Below are 17,680 nucleotides of genomic sequence, written 5' to 3'. Positions count from 1 at the left end.
TGCAAGATTGAATCCCCGAGCTGACAAGGTAAAAATCTGTTCTGTCCCTGAACAAGGCAGTTAACCCATGGTTCCTAGGCTGTCATTGAAAATAAGAATGTGTTCTTAACTGACTTGCCTAGTTAAATAAAGGTGTTTAAAAAAAGAAAAAAACAATCGGCCAAATCGGTGTCCAAAAATACAGATTTCCGACTGTTATGAAAACATGAAATCGGCCCTAATTAATCGGCCATTCTGATTAATCGGCGGACCTCTATGTTGTACATTATAAAACGAGGAAGAAAGACGAGGTGGGGAGTGAGGGGTAGGAAAGAGGTAAGAACAGCGACAGACAGCATATGGTTCATGAATTAGTGCTACCCTAATATTCTCTCAGTTCATCACAATTACGGTGTCTCCTAACCTTTGGGCCAACTGAGAACCCCGTTCCGCTAGCGGAACCCCTCGCCAACAGCCAATGAAATTGCAGGACGCCAAATACAAATCAACAGAAATCAGAAAACAAATTTCTTAAACGTATTGGGCACCGTTTTAAAGATTAAAATTCTCGTTAATCCAGCCACAGTGTCTGATTTTCAAAAATGCTTTACAGCGAAAGCTCTACAAACGATTGTTAGGTCACCACCAACTCACAGAAAACCCTGCCATTTTTCCAGCCAAAGAGGAGTCACAAAAAGCACAAATGGAGATAAAATGTATCACTAACCTTTGATCTTCATCAGATGACACTCATAGGACTTCATGTTACACAATACATGCACGTTTTGTTCAGTAAAGTTCATATTTATATCCAAAAATCTTATTTTACATTGGCGTGTTACTTTCAGTAGTTCCAAAACATGCAGTGATATTGCAGAGAGCCACATGAATTCACAGAAATACACATTATACATGTTGATGGAAATTCAAGTGTTATGCATGGAACTTTAGATACCGTAATTGCTGGACTATTAAGCGCACCTGAATATAAACCGCACCCACTGAATTATAAAAAAATATGTATTTTGTACATAAATACGCCGCACATGTCTATAAGCCACAGGTGCCTACCGGTACATTGAAACAAATGAAATTGGTCACTATCTTCCTCCTGTGCACTGAAACCACTGAAATCATCTCCTTCGGTGTCGGAGATGAATAGCCTCAGAATTGCTTCATCCGATGTTGGATCGTTTTCATTGTCGCTCTCGTCACTTTCAACCGGAGGCAAATACCCCGCTGAGCTCATGTTGCCCCTTCAACACGCAGCAGTCCAGCATTTCGAAACCCGTTGATGATAGTGGATTTATTTGACAATGCTCCACGCTGTCAGGACCCACTGGCAGACTTGACCATAAGTTGCTCTTCGCATGCAGCCCGTTTCAGTGAAGGATTTCTCCCCACTTGTCATCAAAGACTCCCACTGAACAAGGAGCGCCACCTTAAATGCACGATTTACACTGATGTCGAGTGGCTGCAAATACTTTGGGCCATCTGCTTTTCTTCCCTCTGAAAGCCTTTGTTGTCTTTTTGCACTGAGTCAGTTCCTCACGCTGCTCTTTCCAACATCTTATCATCGACTCATTAAGGCCAAGCTCCCGTGCAGCAGCTCTTTCCTTTTCCAACAGCCAGATCGATTGCCTTCAACTTGAAAGCTGCATCATATGCATTTCTCTGTCTTTGTCACGATGAGGGTGACAAAATTACTACCGTAATCAGAATGATGGGAAGTTTGAGCGCGCTCGATTTTACGTCACAATATGTGACGGTGCTCAGTTTTTTGGCGGCATGAATCTTGTGAAAGCGGGAAAAATCCATAAATTAGCCGCGTCATTGTATAAACCGCGAGGTTCAAAGCGTGGGAATAAAGTAGGGGCTTATAGTCCAGCAATTACGGTACACTTCTCCTTAATGCAACCGCTGTGTCAGATTTTTTTAAAACTTTACGGAAAAAGCATAATCTGAGAAAAGCGCTCCGAGGCCAAACCAGCCAGAGAAATATCCGCCATGTTGGGTAGTCAACATTATTCATAAATATCATTATAAATATTCACTTACCTTTAATCATCAGAATGCACTCCCAGGAATCGCAGTTCCACAAATGCATATTTTGTTCGATAATGTCAATTTATGTCCAATAGCTTCTTTTGTTAGGGCGTTTGCTGAACAAATCCAAAATCTTGTTCAGGTCCGGTTGGACAAAAAGTTGTATTACAGGTCAAAGTATAGAATCAATCTTTAGGATGTTTTTATCATAAATGTTCAATAATATTCCAACCGGAGAATTCTATTGTCTGGAGAAAAGCAATGGAACGAGAGATACCGCTCATGTGAAAGCGCGTGACTAAGAACGAGGCTGCAGGCAGACCCCCTTAGTCAAACAGCTCCCATCTGGCTCCCCTTCACAGAAGCAGCCTGAAACAAAGTTCTAAAGACTGCTGACATCTAGTGGAAGCATTAACAAGTGCAAAATATCCCATATCCCACTGTGTATTCGATAGGGGTGAGTTCAAAAATGACAAACATCAGATTTCCCACTTCCTGTTTGGATTTTTTCTCAGGTTTTTGCCTGCTATATGAGTTCTGTTATACTCAGACATCAATCAAACAGTTTTAGAAACTTCAATGTTTTCTATCCAATACTAATAATAACATGCATATATTAGCATCGGGGACTGAGTAGGAGGCAGTTCACTCTGGGCACGCTATTCATCCAAAAGTGAAAATGCTGCCCCCGATCCCAAAGAAGTTACGTTCACCAAAACAGCTGATAAAACCTAGAGGATTTAGGGAGAAGGGGGAGAGGGATGAAGTGAAGAGATACTGAGTGTGGACACCAGGTGAGACCACACATACAAAATGGCTACTTAGTAATTTATGCTGAAAAACAGACACTTGAGGACAAACAATAGAAGATACTGTATGTGACGCAGACACCTATCGGAGTGTACCTGAAACACTTAAATATAGAGGGCTATGTGTCTCACCACTTAGTTATTGCAAGGCTAACCCCTAGGGAAATCATGACTTGGCAGCAACCGATAGTCCAGTGAAAATGGCTGTGATTATGTGGTGGAAATCTGAAAATTAGCAGCTGACATTTTTAAATTATTTTTTAAATTAATGCATGTGAGACCGGTTCCATGTACAACAAGAGAGGCAGAGATGGTGAAAAATAACACAAAAGTTACCTCTGCTTATGGACACTTGCTAGCAATAAAGTTTCCACGGCCTGTTCCTCGGACAGTGAACATCTGACAATGTCTACATTTTCGACCCCTTGGTCAGCTCGCTCTCTGAAAGTAAAGAAAACAGCTTATTTTTTTATAGATTTGAAAACAATAACTGAGAGATGACCGTACAATCTAAAGCAGCAGATGTCATTTTCAGGACACGTCAGTACAGCCCAGTGCTGCTTACCAGAGTCCTTCTTCGTAGGTGTCTGCTATGACTTCCTTTTGTCAGAAAACAGTTGCTTTCAGAACAATTATTTTTGATTGACAATAAAAAAGCTTTTGCTCTCGATAAAAAGACACGTGTACCTCCCATAGCATATAACAATTTGCCTGTGAATAACCACACCTTCATGCAAACGTGCTACTGTATGCCGAATTCTTGACGCACAACCAAATATGCTAATAAGAAATAAGTGCACTCAGGCTATCCGTTACTTTTAGGAGCAGTTCTCCTTCTGTGGGTCTAACCCCAAGAAGTTCTGGAAAACACTTAAAGACCTGGAGAATAAACCCTCACAGCTGCCCATGTCCCTTAATGTTGATGATGTGATTGTCACTTACAATAAGCACATGGCTGAGCTCTTTAATCACAACTTCATTAAGTCAGGATTCCTATTTGACTCAGCCTTGCCTGTCCAACATCTCCCACCCCTTCTAATGCAACTAACCCCGATTCTTCTCTTTTTCCCCTGCCAGGCTACAAAGTTTCTCTTTGCAGGCGGTCACTGAGTCCGAGGTGCTAAAGGAGCTCCTTAAACTTTAACCCTAAAAAACATCTGGGTTTAGGCTCTTAAGATTGCTGCCCCTATCACCAAGCCTGTCTCTCCTCTTTGGGGAGGTTCCCATTGCTTGGAAGGCAGCCATGGTTCATCCTTTATACACTGCTCAAAAAAATAAAGGGAACACTAAAATAACACAACCTAGATCTGAATGAAATATTCTTATTAAATACTTTTTTCTTTACATAGTGGAATGTGCTGACAACAAAATCACACAAAAATGATCAATGGAAATCAAATTTATCAACCCATGGAGGTCTGGATTTGGAGTCACACTCTAAATTAAAGTGGAAAACCACACTACAGGCAGATTCAACTTTGTAATGTCCTTAAAACAAGTCAAAATGAGGCTCAGTAGTGTGTGTGTGTGTGTGTGGCCTCCACGTGCCTGTATGACCTCCCTACAACGCCTGGGCATGCTCCTGATGAGGTGGCGGATGGTCTCCTGAGGGATCTCCTTCTAGACCTGGCCCCTCCAAAGAAATGCCACCCCAAACCATGACTGACCCACCGCCAAACCGGTCATGCTGAAGGATGTTGGAGGAAGCAGAACATTATCCACGGCGTCTCCAGACTCTGTCACGTGCTCAGTGTGAACCTGCTTTCATCTGTGAAGAGCACAGTGCGCCAGTGGCGAATTTGCCAATCTTGGTGTTTTCTGGCAAATGCCAAACGTCCTGCACGGTGTTGGGCTGTAAGCACAACCCCCACCTGTGGACGTTGGGCCCTCATACCACCCTCATGGAGTCTGTTTCTGACCATTTGAGCAGACACATGCACATTTGTGGCCTGCTGGAGGTCATTTTTCAGGGCTCTGGCAGTGCTCCTCCTTGCACAAAGGCAGAGGTAGCGGTCCTGCTGCTGGGTTGTTGCCCTCCTACGGCCTCCTCCACGTCTCCTGATGTACTGGCCTGTCTCCTGGTAGCGCCTCCATGCTCTGGACACTACGCTGACAGACACAGCAAACCTTCTTGCCACAGCTCGCATTGATGTGCCATCCTGGATGAGCTGCACTACCTGAGCCACTTGTGTGGGTTGTAGACTCCGTCTCATGCTACCACTAGAGTGAAAGCACCGCCAGCATTCAAAAGTGACCAAAACATCAGCCAGGAAGCTTTGGAACTGAGAAGTGGTCTGTGGTCACCACCTGTAGAACCACTCCTTTATTGGGGGTGTCTTGCTAATTGCCTATAATTTCCACCTGTTGTCTATTCCATTTGCACAACAGCATGTGAAATTTATTGTCAATCAGTGTTGCTTCCTAAGTGGACAGTTTGATTTCACAGAAGTGTGATTGACTTGGAGTTACATTGTGTTGTTTAAGTGTTCCCTTTATTTTTTTGAGCAGTGTATTTAAGGGGAGATCAAGCTGATCCTAACTGTTATAGGCTTATTTTTATTTTTGCCCAGTTTATCAAACGTGTTGAAAAAGTAATCAACTGACTGGTTTTCTTTTATGTCTATAGTACTCTCTCTGGTATGCAATCTGGTTTCCGCTCAGGTTATGGATGTCACTGCAACCTTAATGGTCCTCAATGATGTCACCATTGCCCTTGATTCTAAGCAATGTTGTGCTGCTATTTTTATTGACTTGGCCAAAACTTTTGAGACGGTAGACCATTCCATTTTTGTGGGCAGGCTAAGGAGTATTGATGTCTCTTTGGCCTGGTTTGATAACTATCGCTCTCAACGAGTGCAGTGTATGAAGTCAGAACATCTGCTGTCTCATCCACTGCCTGTCACCAAGGGCGTACCCCAAGGCTCGATCCTAGGCCCCACGCTCTTGTCAATTTACTTCAACGTTGCTCAGGCAATAGGAATCCATTTATATGCAGATGATAGTCTTATCAGCTGGTCCCTCTCCGGATTATTAAACGCTCTACAACAAATCTTTCCTAGTGTCCAACAAGCTTTCTCTGCCCTTAACCTTGTTCTGAACACCTCCAAAACAAAGGTCATGTGGTTTGGTAAGAAGAATGTCCCTCTCCCTACAGGTGTGATTTACTACCTCTGAGGGTTTAGAGCTTGAGATAGTCACCTCATACAAGTACTAGGGAGTACGGCTAGAAGGTACACTGTCCTTCTCTCAGCACATATCAAAGCTGCAGGCTGAAGTTAAATCTAGAGTAGGTTTCCTCTATTGTAATCGCTCCTCTTCCACCCCAGCTGCCAAACTAACCCTGATTCAGATGACCATCCTACCCATGCTAGATTACGGAGACATGATTTATAGATTGGCAGGTAAGGGTGCTCTCGAACGGTTAGATGTTCTTTACCATTCGGCCATTAGACTTGCCACCAATGATCCTTATAGGACACATCACCGCACTCTGTAAACTGGTCATCTCTGTATACCCGTCGCAAGACCCACTGGTTGATGCTTATTTATAAAAACCCTCTTAGGCTTCACTCCCCCTTATCTGAGATATCTACCTCATCCCTCATACTCCACTTACAGCACCCGTTCTACCAGTCACATTCTGTTAAAGGTGTCCAAAGCACACACATCCCTGGGTCGCTCCTCTTTTCAGTTCGCTACAGCTAGCGACTGGAACGAGCTGCAACTACAAACTGGACAGTTTTATCTCAATCTCTTCATTCAAAGACTCAATCATGGACACTCTTACTGACAGTGGCTGCTTTGCGGGATTTATCATTATCTCAATCTTCTTGCCCTTTGCTGTTGTCTGTGCCCAATAATGTTTGTACCATGTTGTCATTTTGTGTTGCTACCATGCTGTGTTACTACCTTGCTGTGTTGTCTTCGGTCTCTCTCTTTTATGTAGTGTTGTCCTTTATTATTTTTTACATTTTTTATGTCCCAGCCCCGTCCCCGCAGGAGGCCTTTTGGTAGGCTGGACATTGTAAATAAGAATTTGTTCTTAACTGACTAGCCTAGTTAAATAAAATAGTGTACTTACCCCTCCAAATGAGATGAAATGGGCAATGGAGCCCATTGTAGATTGATAAAGCACTAAGTAAATGTCCAATCTGTACTGGCTATGGTTATGCTGCTCATACTAATCCGTAAAGACTAACAAAAGCTAAAAATGTAAATGCCATTAGTAAGGCAGCTGAAAGGCGAATTGAAGAGAAACTACTATCAGTAAATACATATTTACTGCACATGCAGACTAGCTGGCAGTCTTGCTGCAAAGCCCCCTGAGACCCCCTCAAACAGGTGTCTGAGGGGGTCACCTGACCTGAAGCGCAGGTGGTTTGTCCTGATCAGCCTGATGGGAACTAAGTGTGTCGTGGTGTGCTGCTGGGTGGATCCAAGTCTTTGGGATGTGTATTTGTATCTAATATAAGTCCAGGGTTTCTGGTATCGACGTTGTCAGATTATTGGCGGAAATTGTCTTCATGTTTTATAATGAGATCCCATGAGAGAGCACTGCATTTCATGTAGTGTCTTGGCACTGGCAATGTTGAGTTATATTCAAGTGCTTTTGGCTGGCAGCAACAGATTCCAATTCTCATTAGTGCCAATATCTTACACACACACAAAGGGCTTTCTGTTTGTAATCTTAAGGTAGCCTTGATGAATATGCATGGTAAAATACCTATTATATTAGAGCCATGCTAGCAAATGAACTGCTACCTTGAGACTTGGTGCTGTTGTCACATTCACATTACCTTTTTTATTAAAGGAGAGGGGAGAATCACTACCTTTCCTATTCAAGGCTTTATTGACAGACGCATTAGAAACAGTGGAAGATCGGTGAGAAGCACACGGGGACACACGGCTCCCCAGATATTTTCTATATCCTTGAGGGACTCTGTGCTCACACTGGCATTTGTTACATAGGACACGTCACACCTTTTACAAGTGACTCCTGCGCTGAGTGAAAAGCTGATTTTTCTCCCCTTCGTTTCAGTGTGTAAGGATCCACCCTATAAAGTGGAGGAGTCTGGATACGCAGGCTTCATCTTGCCCATTGAAGTTTACTTCAGAAATAAGGTACATTTTTAACAAGGTTTCGACGTGTATTTGCTTACTAAAGATCCCAAGCTGTGAACATATGGCTTAACCAGATTTATGTGCCATTGGTGACCATGATCATCCCACATTGGTAGTTTTTAAATAATCTATGTTGAGCATTTTGAAAAATGTCACACATTTTAATGTGGTCAGTGCAGATGTTGATCTTTATGAATTCCATATGGGTAGCAACTTTGCCTTTTGTATGAATGTTTACCATTTTGGACTTTAGTACGCAACTGACTTCTCCTTTCTTTTGTTCCTACGGATGTCCCACTGCTCTTCTCAGGAAGAACCTAAGAAAGTGCGCTTCGACTACGACCTGTTCCTACACCTGGACGGCCACCCGCCTGTCAATCACCTGCGCTGCGAGAAGCTCACCTTCAACAACCCCACGGAGGAGTTCCGCAGGAAGCTGCTCAAAGCCGGCGGGGTACGACAAGACTGGAGGGGGAGGGGACACACACACACACACACACATCTCAATGGCAGGTGTTTGTCCTGTTAGCCTTAAGCATGGGTAGCCATACTGGATATACAGGCTTGCTCCATCCCTGCTTGAACACCTGATTGAGGTAATCATCAGGACCCGGGCTGGAGCAAAGCCCTGAACATCCAGTATGGCCATCCATGCTTAACGCTATTGAGCTAAACTCCACCTGGAAAGGTAAACTATTTAAATGTCTATTCAGAAGTTGAATGGAACTTAGACCAATGAGTAGCTCTTTTAAAGAAACATCCTTGACCTTGCTGGCAACTAGGTATCATCCATGTCGGTCACACATCAGACCTGCCATTGGCAGGAAACTGGGCTTATCAGGTCAGCCGTTGGCAGGCAAACCACTCTGTCATGTTTGATGACTGGAATTAAGTACTTTTTTGTTCATACACACGTTTATTCTTTCTTCCCTGTGCCCTCCAGAAAGCCTTTTGTGCCCACATAGGAATGTCCATTTTGGAATTCTTAATTATTTCAGTGGACAATATCTTCAGGAATTTACAAGATCAGGGGGGTGTGTTTATTTTAGCAGGCCCTCCTGCCATGCTCATTCCAGTAACACACCAATGCTTTATGGCCCAGCCACAACACCGTGCACCTTAACGTAGATTGGATGCCTTTTCAGAGGAAATGAATAAGATTGGCAACAGATGTACACTGAATGTGATGTGGTTTAATTGAGAGACTGGTTTGTCTGTCACATTTCTTCAGCCCACTGGATGTTTTGAGGCCTTCTCCAATACAGCTGATTGCTGTGTGTATACTGAAATGCTTTTTGTTTGTCCACAGCAACGGGATCCTAGCAAAAGAAGTTTGGAAGACTCTAAAGTAAGACTTATGTGAACTAGTGTTCTCTTCAAATTGAAACATTTACTTATTAGGAATGTGTTGATATTGTAGCTTCCCCAATGCTATGACTCTCTCACGATGGCAATATGGGCTTCTAAGCATGACCCACAGTCAAATTTGGGACCTGTGTCCAATACGCACAGTTGGATGAGCATCTATTATTTCTGAGACTTTCCGCATGTTGTTGACCCAGTGTATCCTCTGCCATTGTAAAGGCGGAACCCACCCCCGTGCCTTGCTCTATTGTCCCCCTCTTCTATTGGAGAAAGAGTAATGGAAAGACCGGAAGGTGGGGAAAGTTGTATGAAAGGAAATGCTTACTAAGTTGTTTTGGTGCTGACTCACAGCAGCTCATTTCAACAGCAGGGCACTGGAGCTTCTGAGAAACAGGCCGCGTGTTCTCAGTGGCGTTTTAACCCTTTGTTAACCTCTTGCTGCTAGGCAAGACATGAAACATTCATTCTTCCCTCGGCGGCTATGTTGAAGTGACACCACAAACAAATGCACCCTCAAATTTAGACCCACAGTGAAGCAGCTGTGTTGTCTTTTCTTCGCGTGCTCACTGTCATTCGATGCAAAGCAATGACTGTCTGTGAGGGATTCCAGGAATAACGTGCAGTGTTAAGTGCTCGAATGTTAAGTTTGCTGCTCTTGGCATCGACAAGACCACTACGATAATACGTGAGCCTTAAGTTTTTGTCCAAACAAAAGCGGTTTTAAGTTTCACACACAATCCACTATTATAAGCAGGAATTAAGAAACTGTCCAATTGATGCAGTACTTTTAATTCAAATAGATTCATAAAGCTGTTCACTCCCAGACTGAGCGCACAATAAGATACAAAACTCTGTTTTGCACATGCTGATCAGGACAATATAATTCTGTTAATGTCTTTTTTTATTGTAGTGGTTTATTGTCTTTACTGTTATGTTGCTTCTGTTGTTGGTTTGATTCCCATATCCGCTACATTTATATATTAAAATGGGTGTCACCTGTGATCTATGAGTCACTTTGGATGAAGGCATCGGTTTTAATGACCCCATTTTCCTTCCAGGTGATGGTAATGCAGGAGGGCTCCACATCTCTATTCGGCCAGCATCTCAAGCTGCCTACACTCCCCAGCAGCTCCTTGACATTGTCTGATGCTAAGAAGAGCAAGGTCTTCCCGGGGTCAAAGGTCAGTGGCGGTCTCCAGGTACAGCCCAGGGCTAGACAGTCTCCCCGTCCTCCCTCTCTTCCCCAGAAAGTCCCACTTCTTAGAAGTCTCCCCCAGCTTAATCTCTGCATAGTTGGCTAGGTTCAAAGATGCTGAGGGTATCTGAAGTCTGGATTTACAAGAGACGCTCGACTTGGGCTTATGCAAGGTATGCTACTGATAGCGGTTATAGCAACGGCCATAATGTATCCATTAGGCAGTATATAGAAGTCACTAGTTTTAAAGCCTGTTGAAATTTGGTACGTATCAGTGTTTCATTGTTATGCAATTGTTCTCTAGCAGTCTCAGAGAACCATTTTTAGAATCATGGATGGAAATGACATGTATATGGGGTCTAACTGGCATGTTGCTTCCATTAAGAGTTATTTTTAGTCCCGTTTAAATGGTATCATTTACCACGGCCCGTCAGAGCCCACTCCTGCAAGGGCTGGGTTACGAGAGGCCCGGTGCACATGGAAACGGTTTCCAATCCAAACAGACTGTGTGATGGATTACTGATGGAGCAGAGGGGTCACACACACACACACACACACTTCCACTAACGTCCAATGGCAACCCACCTACTGTTGTCTCCTCTCCTTCCGGTTCACTTGTACCCCACATGGCTTTTTTAAGTGTTACTGAATGCTATGGCAGTCTGCCTTTTTATGCCTGACTGTAAGTGTATTTTTATATGCTAAACAAAACTGCTGAAACGCCGTTATTGCACATAACTCCAAAACAGCTCAACGAGTATGTTTTATTCATCTAAGCAGAACTGTTATGTACAGCATTGTAATATTCTCTGTACATAGTGCTGAGTGGCAGGTCATTATTACAAGGAGACTAGTGAAAGTACATAATGCACACATCCATATACTCAATTTAAAATGTTACCATCTTAAAGTAACATGGAATGTATTTGCTGGTGCTTGGCATGAAAAGTTCTTTAGAACAGTGAAATGCCTGAAGATCGTATTAACATGCAAAGAATCCTTTGATACTCTTAGGAGTATAGCCGTTTGACATTCAGCAAATGTTGACATGTGTATTTACGGGGTACCTTTTATTTTGCTCAGTTCATTCACTTTCATGGCCTCTATTATAGGTTTACATGTTCTGGGAGCATCTACTAACGTGCCAGTCTTTTGGTATCGGGGGGGCTGTTATTGATAGAGCATCACTTTATCTCCACCTTTTACTGGTCAGTTTTGTGTGAGCGGGTTAGCAGCTAGATGTCCAAAAGGTCAAGGGGTCAGGAGCAGATAGACAAAATCAAAGGGTTTGGGCAGGTCGTAACACACCCCTACCGTCTAGACGTGCTTAATGGCTTTAAGACATCTATGAAATATTGACTGGGGGCCAGAAGGTGTGACCCCGGGACACACGGGTCACGTCGTTTAGTTGGAGAAAAGGAAATGCACTCCGCTTCCACCTCCCAGGTTTTTTTTCACCGTCTGTGCAAATTTTTAAGGTCGTGCTTACAGCTGCTCCCTCTTCCCTCCCTTCCCCCACATTCTTGACAAAACAAGTTCCCAGGTCTCTTCTCAAGCAAACTGGAATCCCTTTTTTAAACTTATCTTGTTGTTCTAGAATAGACTCTTCATTGACACAGCAGTACAAGAGCCCCAGGGTGGCACAAGGGCTTTCTCTAAAATGAATGAACACTGATTATTAGGATTCCTTTGATATGCTATGGCCAGACCTAACATTGTCTTTGCTCATTTAGTTGTCAGGGGTGTATTGATTTGAGCATTGTAATCAAGCCCCCCCCCATGTAGGAGGCAAGTAAATTGTCCCCAGTAGAGTGTTTTTGTTGTTTTGATTTTGACCCCAATAAATCTCACTGTGACGTGGCAAACCTCTAATTTCATTATCCCTACACATTTCCCTGGAATAGCTAGTCAACAGTCTAGACTCTAGACTAATTTCAGTGGTATGTACAGTGCCTTCAAAGTATTCATACCCCTTGACTTATTCCACATTTTGTTACATCCTGAATTCAAAATTAATTTAAAAAAAAATCTCTCCCATCTACACACACATAATGACAGGGAAAACCATGTTTTTAGAAATGTTTGCACATTTATTGAAAATGAAATACAGATATCTAATTTACATTTGTATCCACGAGTCAATACATGTTAGAATCCCCTTTGGCAGCGATTTTACAGCTGTTAGTCTTTCTGGGTAAATCTGAAGGCATTCCACACCTGGATTGTACAATACTCCCAGTGTCTGTTGGAAAGCAGATTGAACTAGGTTTCCCTCTAGGATTTGCCTGTTTAGCGCTATTCAGTTCATTTTTATGCTAAAATAAATCCGTAGTCCTTGACATTGACAAGCATACACAGAAAATTATGCAGCCACCACCCCAAACACAACCATTTGTATCTAGGACACAGTTAATTTCTTTGCCACATTTTTCAGTTTTACTTTAGTGCCTTATTGCAAACAGGATGCATGTTTTGAAATATTGTCATTCTGCACAGGCTTCCTCTTCACATTTGTCAATTAGGTTGTTTTTGTGGAGTAACTACAATGTTGTTGATCCATCCTCATTTTTCTCCCCTCATAGCCATTAAACTCTAACTGTTTTAAAGTCACTTGGCCTCATGTTGAAATCCCTGAGTGGTTTCTTTCCTCTTTGGCAACTGAGTTAGGAAGGACGCCTGTATCTTAGCAGTGATTGGGTGTATTCATATACCATCCAAAGTGTAGTTAAAAACTTCATGCTCAAAGGGATATTCAATGTCTGCTTTAAAAATGTTATCCATTACCAATAGGGGCCCTTCTTTTATTAGGCATTGGAAACCTCTCTGGTCTTTGTGGTTGATTCTGGGTTTGAAATTCACTGATTGACAGAGGGACATTACAATTATCTGTATGAGTGGGGTACAAAGATGAGGTAGTTGTTCAAAAATCATGTTAAACACCTATTGCACACAGTAAGTCCACACACCTTATTATGTGACTTGTTAATAATGCAGAGTTTTACTCCTGAACTTATTTGGGCTTGCCATAACACAGGGGTTGAATACTTATTGACTTAAGACATTTCAGCTTTTTATTCATTCAGTAAAAATGTATAAACAATTCCAATTTGACATTGTGGGGTTATTGTGTGTTTAGCCATTGACATCTTAATTGAATCCATTTTAAATTCAGGCTGTAACAACACAAAGTCAAGGGGTGTGAATACTTTCTGTATGTACAGAAGGCCTTGAGGTCAAGAAGTTAGTTTTTGGCCCCTACCATTTGCTTAGGATCCCGGGAGTTACTATTAGCCAAGCTTTTTGACCCATGTTGTTGCTCATCGCCAGCGTGTCCAACAGACTAATTAGGTGTTTGCCCTGTCGTGTCCACTGACCCTGAAGTGGGATTTCTCCATTCATCAACTTCCCTCTTGCCTGTGTGTAATCCTTGGAGCATTAGTTAGGGCTGAACTGACCTTTTGTTATTTACAAAGCTTATGTAATGTTATATGTAATCCAAATGGTGTAAGATGTTTCACTAACTATCAATAAAATGTTAAACTATCTACTAAACTTAAAGGTAGCGCAAAACCGAACTCAAGCAAGTTGTTGCAAATCAAGAGTCAAAGTTGATAGATGGTCTATCATCAAGTTATAGGATCCTATCTAAATAAATTGAGACCTAATCTTTGGCCTGTGCTTTTTGCCGCAGGACAGCTCCAAAGGAACTGGCGCCCTCCTCACCACCACCACAACCACCACTACTAATAGTAGCAGCTCATCCAAGCTACTCAAACCCTCAAAGGACCACAAAGACAAGCCTTCAAAAGAGACCAAAAGTGCCTTCCGAGATTGTGGCAGGGAACCCAGCAAAGCCTCCAAAGATTTCTCCAAGAAACCCAAAGAGAACCAGCCTCTTCTTCGTGACAACCCCCCCATCCCCAAGATGGGCTTCAAGGAGCCCAAGACCATCTCCAAGGAGCACCGGCAGGACGGGGGCTACTTGCACGGGGCCGGGTCTGGGGCGGGGACTAACAAGCGACTGTCTGTCACTGACTGCGAGGACCACGTGACCAAAAAGAAAAAGAAAAACTTAGCGGAATTGTCGTTAAAACCGACAGGGGGCTCGTCCCTGTCGCACGCCCAGTCCCACCACTCGGATAAGAAACTGCTGAAGGACAAATCCCAGGTGCACCCCGCTAAACTGCGGGTGGACGGCCGCGAGGTGCTAGGGGAGCGCAGAAAGGCGTTTCCGGAGCTGATGGACGCCAACTACTCTGACATGGAGGGCAATATGTCCACCAAAGCAGTGGTGAGTGAAGGCTTTTTGTACTTGGTGTTTTTGTTGGTTGGTGTGGTCTGTCTTGACCACATTGGAAGTAAGTGTTGAATTATAGTTTCATGTCTTCTGGGCTCTACTCTGTAGCTCCTACAATTATTTTAGTTTAAAAAAATGATTGATTCGGGGATGAGTAATTCTGGTCCTCGTGGCCAGTGTCTGATGGTTTTCATCTCTTCCTTCGAATCAGTGCGTGGTGAAAACCAGATGTAGATCTTGGAAACAAGGTGTACCTTTTTGAGCAATCCATGACATTAATGGATCGATGAATTGTTCCATTGCTTTCTGCTACTGTTACGGCTTCACATGCAGGAACAACAGAGAGGGGGCAATCGTAAACATGGTGGGTATTCAGCTGCATATGGGCTGCTTTTGTTTGGATGATGGTAACAATAAATGGATGCCTCCTAAACCACCACCCCATCTCCATGAATTTCTCACTCGGTGCTCCATTTTGACAAAGCCCAAAAAGCTGTCCATGCCAAGCGACTATAATGTTGACAATTTGCTACTCTACGCAAAGAATTTAGAGTTCTGGGAATGCTCTTTTTTGTACTGCATTCTAGTTCCTTTGGAAACATCATGTTGCTGATGGAGTCAAGATGGGAAACAAATCTGAAATACCCCCCCCCCCCCCTCTCTCTCTCACATTGGCCGTGTCCCAATACCTGTACTTGCATTCTAAACTGCAGGCATTTTGGGTATGCACATATTTTTATATATTATGTGAAATTTTGAAAAGGTTTGCTTTTAAATGCCAGGATGTCATATTCATTTCGGCTTTTCATCTAGTAGAATTCGCTGCACACTATTGAGAACGAGAATAGTTTTTCGAGACCGACGTGTTTAACAACTGCTGATAATCAACTCTACCAAAATGAATGAATGGCGGCAATCAATGCAATTGTGCATTAATTACACATTCTCAGTAGGATGATACTAGTATGCTGATATTTGTTGCTGACTGCATTTGTTTTTACTTAACAGTACGTTCTAAACAGTATGTAGTATGATTTACTACACAGTATGCAGTTCAAGTAGTAGGCAAGCCTAGATTTCGGACACGACTCCTGCCTCTAAATTTTAAACTTGAAATGAATCCGTAGGTCTTTCAGAGGGTTGCCAGCTCCTCACGTGTTCCGCGAAGAAACTCAACACAAAGCAGGGACTGTTTTATTAGCAGAAAAGCAAGCTGGGTTTTACGACACCCAAGGAGAATGGGAAAAGGACGCCATGAATAGCCAAGAGTTCCTCTTTAATCTTTTGCCTTTAGAAAGGAGGGAAAAGGGGTCAAACATTCTGCATTTATGGCAGAAAGCATCTCATTGTCTTTCTCTGTTTGCTTTCAACTGTTCTCTTTCATGCCCATGGCGTGTTCACTGGCCCCACGTCAAGTACATTACACACACACACACACACACACACACACACACACACACACACACACACACACACACACTAATCTCCCTTAACCATTTCCCTGCCAGAACCAGCAGAGGCATTGCAACCCCAAGCCAAACGTGTCCACGGGGTGGTGTTGGTGGGAGATGTAGGAGCTGTGTGTGTGATGGTGTGGATTTACCCTACAGTACTGGTCTTAAATGGCAAGTTGGGTGGGTGCAGGGTGAGTGGAGACAAATGCCAGGTGCTCAGTCCTCTCCACAGGCTGCCGTGACGACCCTGGTGGCCCAGTCCTGGCTAGCCCTACTCGTGTCCTTTTGATCTGGGCTTCCGCCATGCTGTGTAGGCCTGGGGTAAACAAGTAACCACCAAAGTGGAGGGAGAAAGTAGTAAGGAGAGCGGAAAGCCTCAAGGCCTCACCAGTACACATGGCTAGATCATATGAACGGACCTCGTAGGTCAGGCTAACTTCCCTGTCATGTAATTGAGACACAGGCTCTGCATCATGGATGGCGCCGCGCTCGCTTTCTTCTCGTTCCTCTCTCTTCGTTCGCTCTCTCTCTCGTTCGCTCTCTCTCTCGTTCGCTCTCTCTCTCGTTCGCTGTCTCTCTCTTCGTTCGCTCTCTCTCTCGTTCGCTCTCTCTCTCGTTCGCTCTCTCTCTCGTTCGCTCTTCTCTCGTTCGCTCTCTCTCTCGCTCTCTCGTTCCTCTTCTCTCGTTCGCTCTCTCTCTCGTTCGCTCTCTCTCTCGTTCGCTCTCTCTCGTCGCTCTCTCTCTCGTTCGCTCTCTCTCTCGTTCGCTCTCTCTCTCGTTCGCTCTCTCTCTCGTTCGCTCTCTCTCCTCGTTCGCTCTCTCTCTCGTTCGCTCTCTCTCTCGTTCGCTCTCTCTCTCGTATCGCTCTCTCTCTCTCGTTCGCTCTCTCTCTCGTTCGCTCTCTCTCTCGTTCGCTCTCTCTCTCGTTCGCTCTCTCTCTCGTTCCTCTCTCTCTCCTCGTTCGCTCTCTCTCTCTCGCTCGTCTCTCTCTCGTTCGCTCTCTCTTCGTTCGCTCTCTCTCTCTCGTTCGCATCTCCTCGTCCTCTCTCTCTCCGCTTCGTCTCCTCTCTCTCCTCTCGTTCGCTCTCTCTCTCTCTCTCTCAGTTCGCTCTCTTCTCTCTCTACTCTCGTTCGCTCTCTCTCTCTCTCGTTCGCTCTCTCTCTCTCTCGTTCGCTCTCTCTCTCTCTCTCGTTCGCTCTCTCTCTCTCTCTCGTTCGCTCTCTCTCTCTCTCTCGTTCGCTCTCTCTCTCTCTCTCGTTCTCTCTCTCTCTCTCTCGTTCGCTCTCTCTCTCTCTCTCGTTCGCTCTCTCTCTCTCTCGTTCGCTCTCTCTCTCTCTCGTTCGCTCTCTCTCTCTCTCGTTCGCTCTCTCCTCTCTCGTTCGCTCTCTCTCTCTCGTTCGCTCTCTCTCTCTC

General features: G+C 43.9%; 1 protein-coding gene across 5 annotated transcripts in view; it reads left to right on the top strand.

Annotated features, from left to right (window-relative positions):
- LOC109880994 (protein AF-9) overlaps positions 1 to 17,680 on the top strand; it is a 72,603-nt gene that overhangs the window by 38,891 nt on the left and 16,032 nt on the right. For 3 of the 5 annotated variants that reach the window (XM_031832428.1, XM_031832425.1, XM_031832429.1), the window contains exons 3-7: positions 7,873 to 7,955; positions 8,245 to 8,409; positions 9,265 to 9,303; positions 10,379 to 10,501; positions 14,207 to 14,806. In XM_031832428.1, the coding sequence (XP_031688288.1) occupies positions 7,873 to 7,955; positions 8,245 to 8,409; positions 9,265 to 9,303; positions 10,379 to 10,501; positions 14,207 to 14,806 (1,010 nt within the window). The remainder of the gene's footprint in view (positions 1 to 7,872; positions 7,956 to 8,244; positions 8,410 to 9,264; positions 9,304 to 10,378; positions 10,502 to 14,206; positions 14,807 to 17,680) is intronic. The other 2 variants (XM_031832430.1, XM_031832427.1) reach the window with 1 other exon arrangement.

Source organism: Oncorhynchus kisutch, linkage group LG9 (genome assembly GCF_002021735.2).
Source record: "Oncorhynchus kisutch isolate 150728-3 linkage group LG9, Okis_V2, whole genome shotgun sequence".
Lineage (NCBI taxonomy): Eukaryota > Metazoa > Chordata > Actinopteri > Salmoniformes > Salmonidae > Oncorhynchus > Oncorhynchus kisutch.
Note: the sequence above shows the minus strand (reverse complement) of the source record. Positions and strands in the feature narration are given on the sequence as shown.